The following is a 22,224-nucleotide window of genomic DNA, read 5'->3' on the forward strand; positions in this document are numbered from 1 at the left end:
GATGTTTTTGGCATTAAAATGGGCATTGTAGGTGTGTTTCCTGTCCTCCACTCCCTGCCGACCTTGGTTCCCCATTGACTTGCATTGGGTTTCGTGTTTCAGTCGGCCTTCGACTCTTCACGATAATCGTCCGATTTCGTTCGACCCGACTTTTGAGAAAGTCGGGTTTCATGAAACCCGACTCGACCCGAAAAAAGGCCAAGTCGCTCATCTCTACTGGTTTTAACTCTGAAAATCCTTCCAGACTTCCAGAAACAGGTTTGTTAAGTTTTCACTAATCCTTTCACTTACAATACAATGAGTCACACTCCTACCACATGTTTCTCTTTTATGGCAGTGTCATTGGATCCTACACAAGTTCACCTATCAGAGAAAAAAGCATGAAGGTGGCTGTTAGGTAACCTGGTACCAAGTCTGCCAAATACAACCCTCTTGAGCTATCAGTTCTATAAATAGTGATGATACACCTAATGCTACAAGTAATTCTGGAGAACGTTGTCAGAATGGACTTCATCAGAGTAACAACTCTGTTACTGATAGCTTGTGTGATCTTCATTATTCTAAGCATAATGCAAGCCAAGAAACCAAGAGGCAAAGGAAAAATGCCACCAGGGCCAACACCATTGCCCATCCTGGGAAATATTCTTCAAATCAACGGTAAAGAAGTATTTAAGTCATTGAATAAGGTAAGGTTAAGTAATTCCAGACCCTGTATTAACAATGATCTGAGTAATAAAAATGTTATGAAATCGAAAGTTAAAGAATTTCTACAAATGTATAGACTGACAGAAAAAAGGGGTCGCTCTTGTGAAAGATGCCTTAAATTAAAGTTAACAACAAGTGAAGTTACTTGTTAGTGATGTGATTGGGTAAAAAGCTACATAGGACACATTGAGACTTCTGTCTGTTTGCCAAAAAGAGTGGTGAGTGGGTTAATATAGAGGATGCAATGGTTGTATTCACATCATGGTCTCTGTGGCACAAAAATTTTCCATGCCTTACTACGAGGCCAAAATAATTAATCTCTACAAAGGAAATCGGCAACTGGAAACAGATAAGAGAAATTGTAATTGATTTAAAAGATTATTCCCAACTCTTAACACTGTCACTTAACCACAAGATAGATGATAACTAATAGATCAATGAGATCCAACCATTGGGATGTCAACTTATACCAAGAATGAGGCTGTGAAATGCCCCATTGGATCAATCTTATAGCGAATAAATGGATATCTACTCTATTCCAGAAGGATATTTCAGAGCACCTGTCTCGGGATAGATGGCGGTCCATCTGCTTGGAGCTCCACTGATAAACTATTCTTTGGAAATCCTTTGGAATGTTGGGAAAAACCCCTAAAGAACATTGAGAGCCCAAAGTCTAGTTTACCTGTTCATTTCCTATGTAACACCTACATCCTCTACAATGGGTAATTTATTCTTTGGCTAATGTTGTTTTATGGTTTTTCTGGGGGTGGTGCGGTCAAGTCTCTTTTTTATCAGGGAACTTTCCAACACTGCTTTATTATATAGAGGCTTTTTCTGCCCCACTTCATATGATATTTTGTGTGCCCCTTCGGTGGCTACCAGCTGTACATTTGTGTGCTGAGCCTGGCCTTTCTTTGACTTCTGGTGGTCGATATGTAATTGGTATGGCAGGGTGCCTATCCCATTATACGTGCATTACTATCTGTCATTTCTGGTTGCATATCGCCTATCCATCTGGCAATCTGACCAGCCTCAGCATGCCTCTATCCATGGGTTACTGACAATAGGGCTATACCGGCCTTTATTTTCCGGGTAATGGTCATTATTCTCCCATCATTTTACACTTATAATGTGACCATTTTATAAAGTTTGTCTGGTCCCAATATATGTCCTTTTGTAATGAATAAAATTGTGTCTATTTATGCAGTGATTGGTGACTCAATTTTCTCCGTTTTTCCTTTTTCTATAATTCATACATGTTTGACAAATATTTCATGGTAGAATACAGAATTGACCTGTTTACTTCTCGTTCTATAGCTGAGTGAGAAGTATGGACCGGTATACACACTCCACATGGGAATGGATCCGGTTGTGGTGCTGTGCAGTTGTGATGCAGTGAAGGAGGCTCTCATTGACAATGCAGAGGACTTTGGTGCCAGGGGACACATGCCACTGCTGGACAGGCTAAGTTCGGGAGGGCACGGTAAGAACCAAGTCTAGATATTGCTTATATAACATACCACAAGCCAAAACACAAGGATATAGGAGATTCAATGATAATAACATATTAAACATTCACTTATAAGCTGGGTGGGGTCTAAGCCACTTAGGTGGCTACTCCGAGATTTTGATCCCAAAAGGCTTCTCTCCCCCTTCTCCATTTGAGTCATAGATTTCTCCCTGCATGTGTGTTTAGGGAGAGACACATCACTCAAGGGGAGAAGAGGAGTGGGGTGGGGAGAAGCTTCCCATGGACAGGTCTTCTGGCTTGTGAATGTCTGTTTTCTATGAATAGTGTTGAGCGATACCACCCAATATTGAAAAATATCGGATCAGATTGGATCAGCCAATATCAAAAAAGTATCGGTTATCGCCGATTTCGATCCCGGAAGTCTCATTCAAGTCAATGGAACAGAAATATCGAAATTAAAAAAAACCCTTTCTTTCCTTGTAGTTTAATTCTACACGAAGAAAAACAACTAAGAATAATGTAGAATGTATTGGGGGAGGTGGAGGAGACATTAAAGGCATAGAGGTTTAGACCAATCAAATGGAATAGCAGGAATATTTTTTTTTTTTTAAAGATGTTCGGAGTTACAAATATATGTTTCGCTACTTCCATGCTCTTCACCCTCTTTTTTACTTCTCCAACACGTTCTCCTTCATCATCCTCAGCAGCAGCATCTTTTTCATCAACTTCTTCTTCACCTTATTCATCTTCTTCTTCTTCAACTTCTTCCTATTATTATTTTTTTTTTTACATTCTTCATCTTCTTCCTATTATTCTTTTTTTGCACATTCTTCATATTCTTCTTATTCATCTTCTTCCTGTTCTTCTTCTTCATCATATTCTTATTTGTGACAGGCATTCCTGTAGTTGCTATCTATAAAAGTTTGAAGATTACACCTTCCGTTCTGCCTGTCACAAAACATTTACAACAGGATTTGTCCGCGTTCAGTTTGGCCTGTAGCACCAGGCATTTTCCAGGGGCACCATGAGGAGGAATGGACTCACCCCCATACACTGCTTAGTCTTCTTCTGCTTATAATTTAGATAATATCTTTTGCTCTGATTTTTAGTCTTATGCTTAATGTTCTTCTACTTTTGGTCCTTCTGCTTTTTGTTCTTCTGCTTCTTGGTCTTCTGTCTCTTGTTCTGCATCTTGGTGGTAGTTTTCATGTTCTTTGTCCTCTTGGTCATCTTCTTCAGGGTCATCTTTTTGGTCTTCTTTGGTGTGGTCTTCAGGGTCGTCATCAGGGAGGTCCAGAGTGAGAACTTTGAAAAGTAGCAGAAGGTACAAGAAGGCTGAGGAACTGCCGAGAACCAGCTGATGGCACTAGAACCCGGATGGGCAGCAGAAGGAACAAGAGCCAATGGCACAACCGTGGACCAGCTGACGGTGCTGGAACACGGTTACTAAGCAGGAGGTACCTGTGCTATAAAGTACTACCAAGGACCAGCAGACGTTGCTGGAACTCGGATACCGAGAAGGAGGCACCTAGGCCAAAAGCACTGCCGAGAACCAGTTGACGGTGCTGGAACCCGGATGGGTAGCAGAAGCTGCAAGAGTCAATGGAACTACCGAGAACCAGCTGACGGTGCTGGTACCCAGAGTGGCAGCAGAAGGAACAAGAGCCAAAGGCACAACCATGGACCAGCTGATGGTGCTGCAACACGGTTACTAAGCAGGAGGTACCTGTGCTACAAAGCACTACCAAGGACCAACAGATGTTGCTGGAACTCGGATACCAACAAGGAGGAACCTAGGCCAAAGGCACTGCCGAGAACCAGTTGACGATGCTGGAACCCAGATGGATAGCAGAAGCTGCAAGAGTCAATGGAACTACCGAGAACGAGCTGACGGTGCTGGTACCCAGAGTGGCAGCAGAAGGAACAAGAGCCAATGGCACAACCGTGGACCAGCTGACGGTGCTGGAACACGGTTACTAAGCAGGAGGTACCTGTGCTATAAAGCACTACCAAGAACCAACAGACGTTGCTGGAACTCGGATACCGAGAAGGAGGCACCTAGGCCAAAGGCACTGCCGAGAACCAGCTGATGGTGCTGGAACCCGGATGGGTAGCAGAAGCTACCCCTGAAAAACAACGTTGCAAGGCCGCGAACCAGCCGCAGTTACCGAAACCCACAGTCCTACAGGGGGTGCTTGTCCTATTGGCACTACGGAACCAGCCTTTATTACCAGAACCCACAGCCCACATAGGAAGCACCTAAACTGCAGGCACCATAGACTCGGCTAACCCAACCGCAACACGACAGGACAACGTATTGGTGGCAAAGTGACGTTGACACTACCCGGAAACAGCAGGCGTGATGGAACCAGGTTGGGCAGGAGGGAGTACCCGTGCCAAAGACACTGCCGAGGACCAGCTGACGGTGCTGGAACCCGGATGGGTAGCAGAAGCTACAAGAGTCAATGGAACAACCGAGAATCAGCTGACGGTGCTGGTACCCAGAGTGGCAGCAGAAGGAACAAGAGCCAATGGCACAACCATGGACCAGCTGATGGTGCTGGAACATGGTTAGTAAGCAGGAGGTACCTGTGCTACAAAGCACTACCAAGGACCAGCAGACGTTGCTGGAACTTGGATACCGAGAAGGAGGCACCTAGGCCAAAGGCACTGCCGTGCACCAGCTGACAATGCTGGATCCCGGATGGGTAGCAGAAGCTACAAGAGTCAATGGAACTACCGAGAACCAGCTGACGGTGCTGGTAACCAGAGGGGAACAGCAGAAGGAACAAGAGCCAATGGCACAACCATGGACCAGCTGACGGTGCTGGAACACGGTTACTAAGCAGGAGGTACCTGTGCTACAAAGCACTACCAAGGACCAGCAGACGCTGCTGGAACTCGGATACCGAGAAGGAGGAACCTAGGCCAAAGGCACTGCCGAGAACCAGCTGATGGTACTGGAACCCGGATGGGTAGCAGAAGCTACAAGAGTCAATGGAACTACCGAAAACTAGCTGACGGTGCTGGTACCCAGAGTGGCAGCAGAAGGAACAAGAGCCAATGGCACAACCGTGGACCAGCTGACAGTGCTGGAACACTGTTACTAAGCAGGAGGTACCTGTGCTATAAAGCACTACCAAGGACCAGCAGACATTGCTGGAACTCGGATACCGAGAAGGAGGCACCTAGGCCAAAGGCACTGCCGAGAACAAGCTGAGGGTACTGGAACCCGGATGGGTAGCAGAAGCTGCCCCTGAAAAACAACATTGCAAGGCCGTGAGCCAGCCGCAGTTACCGAAGTCCTACATGGGGTGCTTGTCCTATTGGCACTACGGAACCAGCCTTTATTACCAGAACCCGCAGCCCACATAGGAAGCACCTAAACTGCAGGCACCATAGACTCGGCTAACCCGACCGCAACACGACTGGACAACGTTTTGGTGGCAAAGTGACTTTGACACTCCCCGGAAACAGCAGGCGTGCTGGAACCAGGATGGGCAGGAGGAAGTACTCATGCCAAAGACATTTCTGAGCAGCAACTGGCGATGTTGGAGCCCAGGGTCAATCAGGATGTAGGCTGAGGCCTAATTTCATACTGTTTAATATCGGTTGTAGACTACTACTGATTTTAACCGTGCTCCAATAAGGCTTCTGGCTCCAGTGTCTCTAGTATTTACCCTGGCCTCCAACACTGCAAGTTGCTGCTCAAAAGTGCGGTCTGCACAATCAACACTTGTTCCTGTGTTACTGGGGTTCTGGGGTTACTAGTAGTAGGAATGTGGACAGAGCATGAGACATTGCCGGACACACATCAGGGGATCAACTGACGTTACTGAGCACCAGTAACACAGGAACAAGTGTTGATTGTGCAGACCGCACTTTTGAGCAGCAACTGGCGGTGTTGGAGGCCAGGGTAAATACTGGAGACACTGGAGCCAGAGGCCTAATTGGAGCATGGTTAAAAATCAGTTGCAGTCAGAATGTGGAGGGAGCAGTAGACTTTGCCATACACACAGCAGGGGAGCAGCTGGCATTACTGCACCCCACTAACACTGGAGCATGTGTTTTTCTTTGTGTACACGGCACTGCTGAGCAACAACTGGCTGTGTTGAAGCCCAGGGTGAATCATGGTGTAGGCTGAGGCCTACTTGTAGCAAGTTGAAAAGCTGATGTAGTGTGATTTTGGAGGGAGCAGGAGACTTTTTCGCACACACAGCAGGGGAGCAGCTGGCGTTACTGCACCCCACTAACACTGGAGCATGTGCTTTTCTCTGTGTACACAGCACTTCTGAGCAACAACTGGCTGTGTTAAAGCCCAGGATCAATCATGGAGCAGGCTGAGGCCTACTTGTAGCAAGTCTTAAAGCTGATGTTGTGTGATTTTGGAGGGAGCAGGAGACTTTGCTGTACACACAACAGGGGAGCAGCTGGCGTTACTGCACCCCACTAACACTGGAACATGTGTTTTTCTCTGTGTACTCGGCACTTCTGAGCAACAACTATTAGTGGGAATGTGGACAGAGCAGGAGACATTGCCGGACACACATCAGGGGATTAGCTGACGTTACTGAACCCCACTAACACAGGAACAAGTGTTGATTGTGCAGACGCCACTTTTGAGCAGCAACTGGCGGTGTTGGAGGCCACGGGAAATACTAGAGACAGGGTGGAGCCAGAGGCCTAGTTGGCGCAAGTTTGAAATCAGTAGTAGTGTGAATGTCGAGGCAGCAGTAGACATTGCCGTCCACACAGCAGGGGAGCAGCTGGCGTTACTGAACCCCACTAACACAGGAGCTAGTGTTTTTCTCTGTGCGAACGGCATTTCCGAGCAACAACTGGCGATGTTGGAGCCCAGGATCAGTCATGGAGCAGGCCGAGGCCTACCTGGAGCAAGTTGAAAATATGATCTAGTTTGAATGTGGAGGCAGCAGGAGATATTGTCATCCACACAGCAGGGGAGCAGCTGGCGTTACTGAACCCCACTAACACAGGAGCTAGTGTGTTTTTCTCTGTGAAGACGACACTTCTGAACACCAACTGGCGTTGTTGGAGCCCAGGATCAAGCATGCAGCAGGCGGAGGCCAACTTGCAGCAAGTTTTATATAGGTTGTAGACTACTACTGCTTGTAACCGTGCTCCACTATGGCCTCTGGCTCCACTGTCTCTAGTATTTTCCCTGGCCTCCAACTCCACCAGTTACTGTTCTGAAGTGACGTCTGCACAATCCACACTTGTTTCTGAGTTACTGGGACTCAGTCACGTCAGTTGATCCCCTGATGTGTGTCTGGCAAGGTCTCCTGCTCTGTCCACATTCCCACTACTAGTAATGGGAATGTGGACAGAGCAGGAGACATTGCCGGACACACATCAGGTGATCAACTGACATGACTGAGCCCCAGTAACACAGAAAAGAAACAAGTGTGGATTGTGCAGACGCCACTTCAGAGCAGCAACAGGCGGGGTTGAAGGCCAGGGGAAATACTAGAGACACTGGAGCCAGAGGCCTAAGAGGAGCATGGTTAAAAATCAGTAGTAGTGTGACTGTGTAGGCAGCAGGAGACTTTGCCATCCACACAGCAGGGGAGCAGCTGGCGTTACTGAACCCCACTGACACAGGAGCTAGTGTTTCTCTCTGTAAAGACAGCACTTCTGAACACCAACTGGCGTTGTTGGAGCCCAGGATCAAGCATGGAGCAGGCAGAGGCCTGATGGTTTTTGAATGTGGAGGCAGCAGGAGACTTTGTCATCCACACAGCAAAGGAACAGCTGACATTACTGAACCCCACTAACACAGAAGCTAGTATGTTTTTCTCTGTGAAGACGGCACTTCTGAACACCAACTGGCATTGTTGGAGCCCAGGATCAAGCATGGAGCAGGCTGAGGCCTGATGGTGTTGGCATGTGGAGGCAGCAGGAGACTTTGTCGTCCACACAGCAGAGGAACAGCTCACGTTACTGAACCCCACTAACACAGGAGCTAGTGTGTTTTTCTCTGTGAAAACGGCACTTCTGAACACCAACTGGTGTTGTTGGAGCCCAGGATCAAGCATGGAGCAGGCAGAGGCCTGATGGTTTTTGAATATGGAGGTAGCAGGAGACTTTGTCGTCCACACAGCAGGGGAACAGCTGACGTTACTGAACCCCACTAACACAGGAGCTAGTGTGTTTTTCTCTGTGAAGACGGCACTTCTGAACACCAACTGGCGTTGTTGGAGCCCAGGATCAAGCATGGAGCAGGCTGAGGCCTGATGTGTTTTGAATATGGAGGCAGCAAGAGATATTGCCGTCCACACAGCAGGGGAACAGCAGACGTTACTGAACCCCACTAACACAGGAGCTAGTGTGTTTTTCTCTGTGAAGAAGGCACTTCTGAACACCAACTGGCGTTGTTGGAGCCCAGGATCAAGCATGGAGCAGGCTGAGGCCTGATGTGTTTTGAATATGGAGGCAGCAGGAGACTTTGTCGTCCACACAGCAGGGGAACAGCTGACGTTACTGAACCCCACTAACACAGGAGCTAGTGTGTTTTTCTCTGTAAAGACGGCACTTCTGAACACCAACTGACGTTGTAGGAGCCCAGGATCAAGCAGGGAGCAGGCAGAGGCCTGATGGTTTTTGAATGTGGAGGAAGCAGGGGAACAGCTGACGTTACTGAACCCCACTAACACAGGAGCTAGTGTGTTTTTCTCTGTGAAGAAGGCACTTCTGAACACCAACTGGCATTGTTGGAGGCCAGGATCAAGCATGGAGCAGGCTGAGGCCTGATGTGTTTTGAATATGGAGGCAGCAGGAGACTTTGTCGTCCACACAGCAGGGGAACATCTGACATTACTGAACCCCACTAACACAGGAGCTAATGTGTTTTTCTCTGTGAAGACGGCACTTCTGAACACCAACTGGTGTTGTTGGAGCCCAGGATCAAGCATGGAGCAGGCTGAGGCCTGATGTGTTTTGAATATGGAGGCAGCAGGAGATATTGCCGTCCGCACAGCTGGGGAACAGCTTACGTTACTGAACCCCACTAACACAGGAGCTAGTGTTTTTCTCTGTGAAGACGGCACTTCTGAACACCAACTGGCATTGTTGGAGCCCAGGATCAAGCATGGAGCAGGCTGAGGCCTGATGTGTTTTGAATATGGAGGCAGCAGGGGATATTGCCGTCCACACAGCAGGGGAACAGCAGACGTTACTGAACCCCACTAACACAGGAGCTAGTGTTTTTCTCTGTGAAGACGGCATTTCTGAACACGAACTGGCGTTGTTGGAGCCCAGGATCAAGCATGGAGCAGGCTGAGGCCTGATGGTTTTGGAATGTGGAGGCAGCAGGAGACTTTGTCGTCCACACAGCAAGGGAACAGCTGACATTACTGAACCCCACTAACACAGGAGCTAGTGTTTTTCTCTATGAAGACGGCACTTTTGAACACCAACTGGCGTTGTTGGAGCCCAGGATCAAGCATGGAGCCGGATGAGGCCTGATGTGTTTTGAATATGGAGGCAGCAGGAGATATTGCCGTCCACACAGCAGGGGAACAGCAGTCATTACTGAACCCCACTACCACAGGAGCTAGTGTTTTTCTCTGTGAAGACGGCACTTCTGAACACCAACTGGCGTTGTTGGAGCCCAGGATCAAGCATGGAGCAGGCTGAGGCCTGATGGTTTTGGAATGTGGAGGCAGCAGGAGACTTTGTCGTCCACACAGCAGGGGAACAGCTGACGTTACTTTACCCCAATAACACAGGAGCTGGTGTTTTTCTCTGTGAAGACTGCACTTCTGAACACCAACTGGCGTTGTTGGAGCCCAGGATCAAGCATTTAGCAGGCTGAGGCCTGATATGTTTTGAATATGGAGGCAGCAGGAGATATTGCCGTCCACACAGCAGGGGAACAGCAGACGTTACTGAACCCCACTAACACAGGAGCTAGTGTTTTTTTCTGTGTGGACAGCACTTCCGAGCGACAACTGGCTGTGTTGAAGCCCAGGATCAATCATGCAGCAGGCGGAGGCCAACTTGCAGCAAGTTTGATATAGGTTGTAGACTACTACTGATTGTAGCCGTGCTCCACTATGGCCTCTGGCTCCACTGTCTCTAGTATTTCCCCTGGTCTCCAACCCCACCAGTTGCTGCTCTGAAGTGGCATCTGCACAATCCACACTTGTTCCTGTGTTACTGGGGCTCAGTCTCGTTAGTTGATCCCCGATGTGTGTCCGGCAAGGTCTCCTGCTCTGTCCACATTCCCACTACTAGTAATGGGAATGTGGACAGAGCAGGAGACCTTGCCGGACACACATAAGGGGATCAACTGACGTGACTGAGCCCCAGTAACACAGGAACAAGTGTGGATTGTGCAGACGCCACTTCAGAGCATCAACTGGAGGGGTTGGAGGCCAGGGGAAATACTAGAGACAGTGGAGCCAGAGACCTAAGTGGAGCACGGTTAAAAATCAGTAGTAGTTCGATTGTGGAGGGAGCAGGAGACTTTGCCGTCCACACAGCAGGGGAGCAGATGGCATTACTGAACCCCACTAACACAGGAGCTAGTGTTTTTCTCTGTGCAGATGGCACTTCTGAGCGACAACTGGCTGTGTTGAAGCCCAGGGATTACAGTTCAGGTGGTAGAAACATGAACACAACAGGAGACCTGGATACTGTTGCCAACCAATTATTTATTCTGGAATAGGACTGGCAAATTCTGGCGAGATCCAGGCCTTGTTCATTTTCAGAAAAGTTAGCCGGTCAACGTTATCGGAGGATATCCGCGTGCGACGGTCTGTTAGTACACCACCTGCGGCACTAAAGACGCGTTCCGGTAATACACTGGCAGCAGGGCAAGCCAACACCTCCAATGCATACTGGCTAAGCTCTGGCCATGTATCCAGCTTTGAGACCCAAAACTTGAAGGGGGAAGAGCCATCTGGGAGTACACTGACAGGGCAAGACATGTAGTCTGTCACCATCTGACGGAAACGTTGCCTCCTTCTGACTGGAGCCGTCTGTGATGGTGTAGACATTTGTGGCGGACACACAAAACTTTGCCACATTTGGGCCATAGTGGTCTTGCCTTGTGCTGAGGTGCTGCCTCTGCTGCCTCTTTGTGCCGAGCTTCCTCCACTGCCTCGACGCACAGAGCTGCTTTGTAAAGCACTAGCAGCACTGCTGTCGGGTGGAATGGAGAACATGATGGACTGCACCAGTGTGTCTTGATACTCCCGCAGTTTACGCTCCCGGGTCAACGGTGATATGAGGCTTTGCAAGTTGTCCCGGTAGCGAGGATCTAGGAGGGTGTACACCCAATAATCAGTCGTGCTGAGAATGTGGGCAATGCAGCGGTCGTTTCTCAGGCACTGCAGCATGAAATCAACAATGTGCTGCAGACTCCCAACTGCCAAAGAAACGCTGTCCCCTGCTTGAGTCGTCATCTCTGCCTGCTCTGCATAACCCCACCCTCGCTGTACATACTGACTAGAGCATTGTGTACCTCCCTCCTCTGGAGAGATGTCATCCTCCTCATTGACTCCTCCTCATCCTCCTAACAAAGTGTCCCCTGCCTAGGCCTTTGTGAGGAACCACGTAGCGCAGACTGTCCAGAAGCAGACGGAATTTGTGACTTCTCATCCTCCACCTCTTCCAAAACCTTCTCCCGTAGTGCTTGCAGTGTTTTTTGAAGCAGGCAGATAAGGGGGGCAGTCATGCTTACTAGTGCATCATCTGCACTCGCCATCCATGTGGAATCATCGAAGGCACGCAAATCGAGGCAGATGTCCTTCATAGAGGCCCACTCAGTGGTGCTGAAATGTGACCGGCGCACAGTGCGACTTGTTTGCACCTGATGCAGCTGGTACTCCATTACTGCTGCCTGCTGCTCACACAACCGCTCCAACATATGTAATGTTGAATTCCACCTGGTGGGTAGGTCACATATGATGCGATGTTCCGGAAGGCGTAATTGGCGCTGCAGAGCAGCAAGATCCGCATAGTCCCTCAGAAAGCTTTGCACGACCAAGTTCAGCACATGTGCCAGACATGGGATGTGAGTGAGGTTGCCTAGGCCCAGAGCTGCCACCAGATTTCGGCCATTGTCACACACTACCAAGCCCGGCTGGAGATTCGCTGGCACAAACCACACGTCGCTCTCCTGCTTGATGGCATTCCAGAGCTCCTGCGCTGTGTGGCTTCGATTCCCCAAAGAAATTAATTTGAGTACGGCCTGTTGACGTTTGGCCATGGCTGTGCTCATATTGTTCGTAACAGGCTCCTGCAGCGCTGTTTCTGAGGAAATTGCGTAGGAGGAGGAGTCAATGTGTACAGACTGGATTCCTGCAATCCGTGGAGTTGGCAGTACACGTACAGCGCCACTCTCCAGATCTGTACCCGGCTCCACAACATTGAACCAATGGGCAGTGAGGGAAAGGTATCGTCCCTGTCCATGGTTACTGCTCCACGCATCGGTGGTCAGGTGGACCTTGCTACTGACGGCGTTCAGCAGCGCATGTTTTATTTTTCCCTCCACATGTTTTTGCAGGGCAGGGACGGCTTGCCTGCTGAAATAAAAGTGGCTGGGCACGGTGTATAGTGGGACTGCCAATGACATCAAGTTCCGGAAGGTGTCAGTCTCCACCAGCCCGAATGAGAGCATTTCAAGGGCCAGTAGTTTGGCAATGCCAGCATTCAGAGACTGTGCTCGGGGATGGTTTGCCGAGTATGCCCCCCTCTTTTCGCCCATGCCTGTGCTACCGATGGCTGTAGAGTGGCCTGGGAGTGTGAGGATGACTGGGAACGTGGTGCTGTGGGTGGAATGTCACTGGGTCTCCGGACAACAGTGCCAGAGGTTCTTCCTTGGCGATCCTGTGAGGAAGCCGGACCAGCTGTGTGTGAGCTGGAGGAAGAGGCCCCAACACGAGCTGAAGAGGTGGTAGGTGGTGCTGTACGTTGGCCTACGTCTTCAGTGTGTCTGTGTAACTCCACCTCGTGCTTGGTCCGCACATGTTTCCACATATTTGTGGTATTGAGGTTGCTGACATTTTTCCCTCTTTTGACTTTCTGATGACACAGCTTGCATTTGACAAAGCAAATGTCATCTGCAACTGTGTCAAAAAAGGACCACGCACTGCAAGTCTTGGGAGCACCCGTTTTGGCTTTTGAAAGAGGAATGCTCCTAACGGGTGCCGAAGTGGAGGCTACAGGCAACCAAGTCTGCCCCCTCCCTCTCCCTCCTGTTTTGGCCGTTCGGGGAATTTCTTCCTCAGAGCTGCTCCCACCACCTTCCTGTTCCTCACGCCATGATGGGTCAAGGACCTCATCATCTACACTCCCCTCTTCAATCACCTGCTTCTCCTGGGTTGTCTCACCAGCACCGTATGCACCAGAAAGTGGCACCTGAGTTTCATCATCATCTGATGCGTACTGAGGTGTGCTGACCATAGGCACTGGCTCACCCGCCTCTTCAGATTCCGAGGGACAAAGAAGTTGCGCATCACTGCATACTCCCTCTTCTTCACATTCTTGAATGCTGCTTGGCTGTCCCCCTCTTTCCAAGCCAACAGATTCAGAGAACAGAAGTAAAGACTGTGATGGCTCCTGTCCAGGGCTCTCTGACTGCCTGGGCACTTTGGCAGGTGGTGAAGAGACAGATGGTTGCTCTTCAGTGCTCTGGCCCTGAGAGGACGTGGAAGTCATTGAAGTCGATGCGATAGCTGCCATCCATCCGACAACGGCTTCAATTTGTTCCTCCCGCAGCAGTGGGGTATGGTGAGGTCCTACAAAGCTATGCATAAAGGACTGTTGCCTGCTAAAACTGGGGTATGCTGATTCACTGGTGCTCGCAGCAGGCACAGAATCCCCACGTCCTCTCCCTGCAGAATCCCCACGTCCTCTCCCTGCTGAAACTCCACGCCCACGTGTCTTACTCCCTGCCTTCTTCATCTTGGTAGACTGATAAAGATAGGCAGAAAAGTACAAAGGGGGGCTTAGTGTGCTTATTCCTGAACAGCTGGTAACAGGTATAAGAAACACTAATTTTATGAAGTGTGTGTGTGGACTACACTTTAATACGAGCTAATGTGACCTACACAACTGTCAAATGGAGTGTTTGGTGAACTTTATTTTTTATTTTTTTAAAACTAAATGGATGTGACCAAAGATTTGAAAGCGATAGTATCACTAACTTTTTGGAGCTATTACAATGCAGGAAGGTAACCTACAATGCAAAAGATGAGGCTCCAAAAAATAGGGTAATACTAATCTGGCTGCAGCTGAAGGGCACAAGCCAGAAAAAAGTCTCCTCTATCTACTCCTATATAGTGTTTGCAACCATCCAATGTAGATGGATATGGATGGATGCACACTAATAGGAGAATAAAAAATGAGCTGCATATAAAAGAAAAATATGTGTGAGGCAGTGACACACGCTGAGCGGCCTACAACCAGATGTAGCTGCAGGACACACTACTCAGCGTGAGCTGCACTCACACACAGAGACCTCTCAGACAGCCATGAACAGTGCAGATAAGTGGGCACTAGCACTGAAAGGCTGCAGAGAGGGTCCGCTGTCTACTCTTATAGTGTTTGCAACCACCGTATATGGATACGGATGGATGCACACTAATAGGAGAATAAAAAATGAGCTGCAATAAAAGAAAAATATGTGTGAGGCAGTGACGCACGCTGAGCGGCCTACAACCAGACGTAGCTGAAGGACACACTACTCAGTGTGAGCGGCACTCACACACAGAGACCTCTCAGACAGCCATGAACAGTGCAGCAAACTGGGCACTAGCACTGAAAGGCTGCAGAGAGGGTCCGCTGTCTACTCCTATAGTGTTTGCAACCAACGTATATGGATACGGATGGATGCACAGTGCACACTAATAGGAGAATGAAAACTGAGCAGCAAAAAAAGAAAAATATGTATGAGGCAGTGACACGCTGAGCGTCCTACAACCAGACGTGGCTGCAGGACACACTACTCAGCGTGAGCTGCACTCACACAGACCTTGCAGACAGCTGTGAACACTGCTGCAAGGCAAAAGAAAGCTACAGTGGTGGATTATGTAGCCTGGGTAAAGCACACTATGATTGTGAAAATCGCTATCTCTAACTGTCCCTCAGTCTTGAACAGCAGCCTGTCCCTAACTGAATTCACAGCAGAGTGAACCAGAAATGGCGGCTGCGGAGGCTTTTATAGTGCATCATGACATCATTTCAGCAGCCAATCACAGCCATGCCATTAGTTAACATACCTACATGCCTAACAGGATGTGCCCACACTTCTGAGCATTGTCATTGGCTGAATCAAATCAAACTGGCTCATAGCATTATGGGAACTTCCAATTCCGGTATTCGATATGCTAAAAGTATCGGAACTCAGTATCGGAATTCCGATACAGTGAATATCGGCTGATACTTGCGGTATCGGAATGCTCAACACTATCTATGAAGCAACGCAACTTTCAGGAGTAAAACAAACCTAGCTGGTACATAGATAGTGACCTACAAAGAAACAAAGATCCTCCAAAAACTATTATGATTAAATGAATACATTTTACTGACACAAAAAATTGATCAAAACACATAAAATTATCATTTTTTGTCTACCATATTGGCATTTCCTCACTTTATATGTTTTTGTGAATTTTTGTGTCAATAAAATATATTGATTTAACCTTGATGATTTTTGGAGGATCTTTGTTTCTTTATAGGTTGCTATTGCATATGGGCATCCGTGTTATTGCCTAAGGCTTTTTAGGTTTATAGTATATAGACAGTGTCTGATAATCCTTGCAGGTGGTTCAGGTGTCAGTTCTATCTCAGTATATAACTACACATAGCAGGACGCATGTACATCCATCACTTCATCCAACTACTCTTATGACCCATGTGACTTGAAAACAGACTAACCGATTCACAGAGATTGTGGGGCAGAGATAACTTTCTCAATGTAAGTCTATGGCGAAGCATTTCGGTTCTTGTTCAATTACATTGGAAAAGACGCACCACTATCCCACAGTGTGAGCCGGTAAAGCTGAAGGCCTGTCACATGGGCCAGAGGCGAAACGGAGCTGCGCTCACAACCAGGGAAGACTGAAATCTGTAAATATTTTAATACACTTATACTATTTCGACTATATAATTCGGAGGGTTGATGCAAAAAGAATTACTGAGACTTCTTTAAATACGGTGACAAATATTCTTTAACTGGTCAATTCCTATTAAATTGAGCCTTGCAATTGAAAGTGTCTGCTCTGCTCGATCACAGGTAGATACTTATTTGATTAAGGTTATCATGAAGTTGCAATTTGACTTTTACATTTAACATGAGTGGAGCTGGGTTTGTTTTTAATATTAAGCTAAGTTATTTAGATTTTTCATCCTTTAAATGCAAACATTAAAGGGAATGTATCATAAGAAACTTACCTTTTTTTAAAAGAAAAAAATGTTTTTATGTTAAATATATTTCTTAAAAATATTTGAGACTTTTTTCATTTCGCAATCTGTATAAAAAAAATCTAAATTGGTAACCTTGCAATTTTAACACTAGCCACAAGGGCTATTTTAGACGCATGAAAGTCATGTGCTTTCAGTAATAGTTTTCTGCAGGCTCATCATCATCAAGGGCTGGATTACAATGATAAGTAACACTCCATAGACAGCTGATAACACACGATCCAACTTTCAAAATATGTGATATAACAGCTTCCCTGATTCCCCTCCCCCCACAATAACCTTTGCACACGCTCATGAGAAGCTTCAATGCAAGTGATAGGGCCAAAGGGATTCTATTGCTGCTAATGTACATGTAGATTTACTGAAACAATCGGAAATTAAAGTCTAAGATATCCGAAGTGGCAAGTGTGAAAATTGCTTTATTTCTAATTTAGTTTTCAATAGATATTATGATATGGTAAAAAAGAACACATTTAACATTTTAATTTATACAATATTTAATTTTATGAGGAAACATTACAGTTAAATAACGGTTTTCATATTTTTTGCATATTCCCAAAATATGCTATAAATGTCAGTGGAACACATAAGGCTCCATTTCACCATTCCAGTAGGTGAGATGGCTGGAGGATGCTATATTTAAGTTGAGATAGAATCGATCTGTTCATTCATAATTTTTCAGGGGTGTTAGGCAGTAATGGTGAGCGCTGGAGACAGCTTCGTCGTTTTTCTCTGATGACATTAAGAAACTTTGGAATGGGTAAGAGAAGCATTGAACAGAGAATTCAAGAAGAGGCCCAATTTCTTGTGGAAGAATTCCGAAAGAGCAACGGTGAGAACAACATCAAAATATACACCACTAAAGAAAATATGCTTAGAAGAAAAGTGTTCTAAAATACAGCTCTGGCAAAAATTAAGGACCACTACAAAATTTTCAGTTTGTCTGATTTTTCTCTTTATAGGTATATTTTTGAGTAAAATGTAAATTGTTCTTTTATTCTATAAACTATGCAGATTAATGGAGCTTTTGTGGATTACTGCTCTGCTAGACATGACACAGATTCATTCGTTCATAAAGGCATTGCAGATTTATTCATAGTCTCAACGTGTTTCGAAGTTAAAAACACTTGTTCCTCAGGGGATGATATAAAGGTACAATGGCGTTGCTTGCAGGTTAAATATATATGACAATGTCAAATGTATTTAACCTGCAAGCAACACTATTGTACCTTTATATCATCCCCTGAGGAAGAAGTGTTTTTAACCTCGAAACGCGATGAGACTAGGAATAAATCTGCAATTCTTTTATGAACGAATGAATCTGTGTCATGTCTGGCAGAGCAGTAAATCCACAAAAAGCTCCATTAATCTGAATATTCCTGCGGTCACTGGTTTGACCTGTGTATGTGCTGCAGCTGACTGACAATTATTATTATTATTATTATGCATTTATATAGCGCTATTTATTCCATGGCGCTTTACATGTGAAAAGGGGAAATATAGACAAGTATAATAAACATGTGTAAGACAAGGGACACACAAGTACATAAGGAGAGGGGACCCTGCCCGCGAGGCCAGAGAGTAGGAGGTTGCAGTAGTCGAGGCGGGAGATGATAAGAGCATGCACTAGTGTTTTTGTGGTTTTGTGGTTGAGGAATGAGCGGATCCGGGAAATATTTTTGAGTTTGAAGTGGCAGGAGGAGGCGAGGGCTTGGATATGTGGTTTGAAAGAGAGCGCAGAGTCGAGGATCACCCCAAGGCACCGAGCGTGCGATACTGGGGAAAGAAAGCAGCCATTGACATTGATGGATAGGTCTGGTGGAGGGGTAGAGTGAGATGGGGGAAAGATGATGAATTCTGTATTGTCCATGTTCAGTTTGAGAAAGCGAGCAGAGAAGATGGCTGAGATAGCAGACAGACATTGTGGGATTTCAGTCAGTAAGGAGGTGAGGTTGGGTCCAGATAGGTAGATCTGCGTGTCATTGGCATAGAGGTTATACTGCAAACCGTAGGATTCTATGAGCTGTCCCAAGCCAAAGGTGTAGATGTAGAATAGTAGGGGTCCTAGGACAGAGCCTTGAGGAACACCAAAAGACAGGGGGCGAGGTGAGGAGGTGGTGTGTGAGAGGGAGACACTAAATGTTCGGTCTGTTAGGTATGATGAGATCCAGGATAGGGCCAAGTCTGTGATGTCAAGAGATGAGAGAGTCTGTAGCAGGAGGGAATGGTCTACGGTTCCATGCGCTTTACCTCTCCTACATCAGGTGAGTGGAATTATAATATTGTCTGTACCCTGTCTATCAAATAAGACCCTATTTGCACTTTCTTAATTCCTACAGTGTGAATCAGTGATTCTATAAACTACTGACAACTAGAGTTGAGCGAAACGGGTCGAAAAAATTCAAAAGTTGCCGACTTTTGGCAAAGTCGGGTTTCATGAAACGAAACCCGACCCTAGGATGAGGTCGGCCACGAGGTCGGCGACTTACGCGCCAAAGTCGCGTTTCAAAAGTTTGTTTTGCGCTCTTTTTCAGCCAATCAGGATCCACGGACACTGTGGGCAACGTGATGACCTAGGCACGGGTCACCACCATCTTTCAGAAGGGCATGCAAGTGATTGGCTTGCTTTGGTGGGCGTCACAGGGGGTATAAAAGGGCGTGCACGCCGACCGCCATCTTACTTCTGCCGATCTTAGTATAGGGAGAGGTTGCTGCTGATTCTGTAGGGATATCGTTAGGCAGGGAAGAAGACAAAAAAACTGCTTCTGCTGCTAGCGATTTGGCCTGCACAACACACAAGTCACTGTGTGTGCAGTGCAAGGGGAGGCTATATTGTGGTGTATCAGTGGTGTTGGTTGTTGGGCTGCCTTTTAAGGCTTCCTGACACGCTGGCATTGCTGTTTACCCACTGCTCCGCAAGCTGCTTTTTTAAAAGCAATCCAATCTCCCTTATCCTCTCGTCACTTTGGTCACAGGCAGCTGTGCCATCGAGCGTGTCACATAGCGCTCAGATATCAGTGGGCCGCACACAATCCACAAGTGTCCAGTGTCCAAAAGTGTACGCAGAGATTCAAAATCTCCATTATCCTCTCGTCACTTTGGTCACAGGCAGCTGTGCCATCGAGCGTGTCACATAGCGCTCAGATATCAGTGGGCCGCACACAATCCACAAGTGTCCAGTGTCCAAAAGTGTACGCAGAGATTCAAAATCTCCATTATCCTCTCGTCACTTTGGTCACAGGCAGCTGTGCCATCGAGCATGTCACATAGCGCTCAGATATCAGTGGGCCTCACACAATCCACAAGTGTCCACTGTCCACAAGTGTACGCAGAGATTCAAAATCTCCATTATCCTCTCGTCACTTTGGTCACAGGCAGCTGTGCCATCGAGCGTGTCACATAGCGCTCAGATATCAGTGGGCCTCACACAATCCACAAGTGTCCACTGTCCACAAGTGTACGCAGAGATTCAAAATCTCCATTATCCTCTCGTCACTTTGGTCACAGGCAGCTGTGCCATCGAGCGTGTCACATAGCGCTCAGATATCAGTGGGCCGCACACAATCCACAAGTGTCCAGTGTCCAAAAGTGTACGCAGAGATTCAAAATCTCCATTATCCTCTCGTCACTTTGGTCACAGGCAGCTGTGCCATCGAGCGTGTCACATAGCGCTCAGATATCAGTGGGCCTCACACAATCCACAAGTGTCCACTGTCCACAAGTGTGTGCAGAAATTCTAAAACTCCCCTGTCCTATAGACACCTTGTACCTTGTTTTACATTACTATATAGTTTGTTGGATTTTGTCTACATTTCTACCAAAAATGAGGAAGGCTGGTGGAAGAGGCCGTGGAATTGGGCGGGGGTTGGCAGCTGGTAATGATGGTGTTGGTGGTGGATCTGATGGTAGTGGCAAGAGCAAAATAGGACCGAATGCAGGAGGTGCTGACCCTGCGTCATCGTCTGGCTACATAAGGCCTCGAACGCTTAGTTTTCTAGGAGTTGGCAAACCGCTTTTAAAGGCAGAGCATCAGGAAAAAGTTTTGTCTTACATTGCTGACTCAGCCTCCAGCTCTATCGCCTCCTCTTCTTCAGTTGTAAAAAGTAAAAGCACTGAGTCGTCATTGGAGGCTCATGTTCATGAACCACACCTTTCCTTGTGTCCTTCACCCCAACCAAGATTGAAGGATGACGCAGGCCATACTACTGATTACTCCATGGAGCTGTTTTCACATACCATGCCTGGATTATCAAGTCAAATGGTGAATTACCCAGGCCAAGATGAATCTGACATGGAGTGCACTGATGCACAGCCGCTGATGGATGATTCTGCTGGTACATTCACTCAGAGCACTACATTGTCCTCGCAGTGTACAGAGCCAGATTTTGACCCTGATGAGACTCAGGTGCCCCTTCCCGCACACTATACCACCATACACGGTGACACAGAGAAAGGTGCACATGACATAGAAGAGGAGGTGATGGATGACCCAGTTGTTGACCCAGATTGGCATCCATTGGGGGAAGAGGGTGCTGCTTCCAATAGCTCAGATGAGGAGCATCCACAGCAGACATCGACATCGCAACAGCTGTTATCTGGCAGGCAAGGAGAACTCCAAAGACAGGTTCCAAACATCAAAAGAGTTGCTGGACAGCTTGTCCAGAGGGTCAAAAGATCACAGCGTGCTAGGCCGCAAAATGTCTGCCAAAGTAGGAAGAGTGCAGTGTGGCACTTTTTTGAACAAAATCCTCATGATCAGGCCAAGGTTATCTGTAAGAAGTGCGCAAAGACCTTTAGCCGAGGGAAAAATCTGAAAAATTTGAATACCAGTTGCATGCTTAGACATTTAACCAGCATGCACTTGCAAGCGTGGACACAACACCAAACCTCAAGTGCCACATGTGCAACTGATCACAACGAAGGTAGTCAGCAACGCTACATTGTTTCCCCCACTGTAAGCCCACCGGTTAGCACAGCAGCAAATGTTGAGGTATCGTTGCAAGGCCACAGCAGTCAGGGAATCCCACTGTTATATCAACGAAAGACTGATTCTAGGCCATCAGAGAGAACACCAACTCCATCACCATCATCAACCCTCTCTCAGTCCGCCCTGTCCACCGCTACTTCCACCATATGCAGCTCTCAAGTCCAGCTCACCCTCCCAGACACTATGAGTAGGTCAAGAAAGTACTCTCATCCGCGTACACTGGGTTTGAACGCCCACATTGCCAAACTAATCTCGTTTGAGATGATGCCCTTTCGGTTGGTGGAAAGCACAGCTTTCCGCGAACTCATGGCCTATGCAGTACCACGCTATGACCTACCCAGTCGCCACTTCTTCTCTCGCAAAGCCATCCCAGCCCTCCACCATCATGTGAAAGACCGCATTGTCCATGCACTCAAGCAGTCAGTGAGCGGAAAGGTGCACCTCACAACTGATGCATGGTCCAGTCGGCATGGCCAGGGCCGTTACGTGTCCATCACTGCGCACTGGGTTAATTGGGTGGATGCAGGGTCCACAGGGGACAGCGGTGGTGGGACAGTGCTGCCTAGCCCATGGTATAGGAAACAGTTGGCTGTAGGCGTTCGACCCTCCTCCT

At 47.4% G+C, this 22,224-nt stretch overlaps 1 protein-coding gene across 1 annotated transcript in view; it reads left to right on the forward strand.

Annotated features, from left to right (window-relative positions):
- Nucleotides 1–392: 392 nt before the first annotated feature.
- The window catches only part of LOC141052048 (cytochrome P450 2C16-like), a 39,661-nt gene continuing 17,829 nt past the window's right edge, over nt 393–22,224 (forward strand). The window contains exons 1-3 of the mRNA XM_073549226.1: nt 393–686; nt 2,023–2,188; nt 17,307–17,456. Of these exons, the coding sequence (XP_073405327.1) occupies nt 459–686; nt 2,023–2,188; nt 17,307–17,456 (544 nt within the window). The 5' untranslated portion in view covers nt 393–458. The remainder of the gene's footprint in view (nt 687–2,022; nt 2,189–17,306; nt 17,457–22,224) is intronic.

This window comes from Dendrobates tinctorius, unplaced genomic scaffold (assembly GCF_039654945.1).
Source record: "Dendrobates tinctorius isolate UK_male_01 unplaced genomic scaffold, ASM3965494v1 ptg000158l, whole genome shotgun sequence".
In the NCBI taxonomy this organism is placed as follows: domain Eukaryota; kingdom Metazoa; phylum Chordata; class Amphibia; order Anura; family Dendrobatidae; genus Dendrobates; species Dendrobates tinctorius.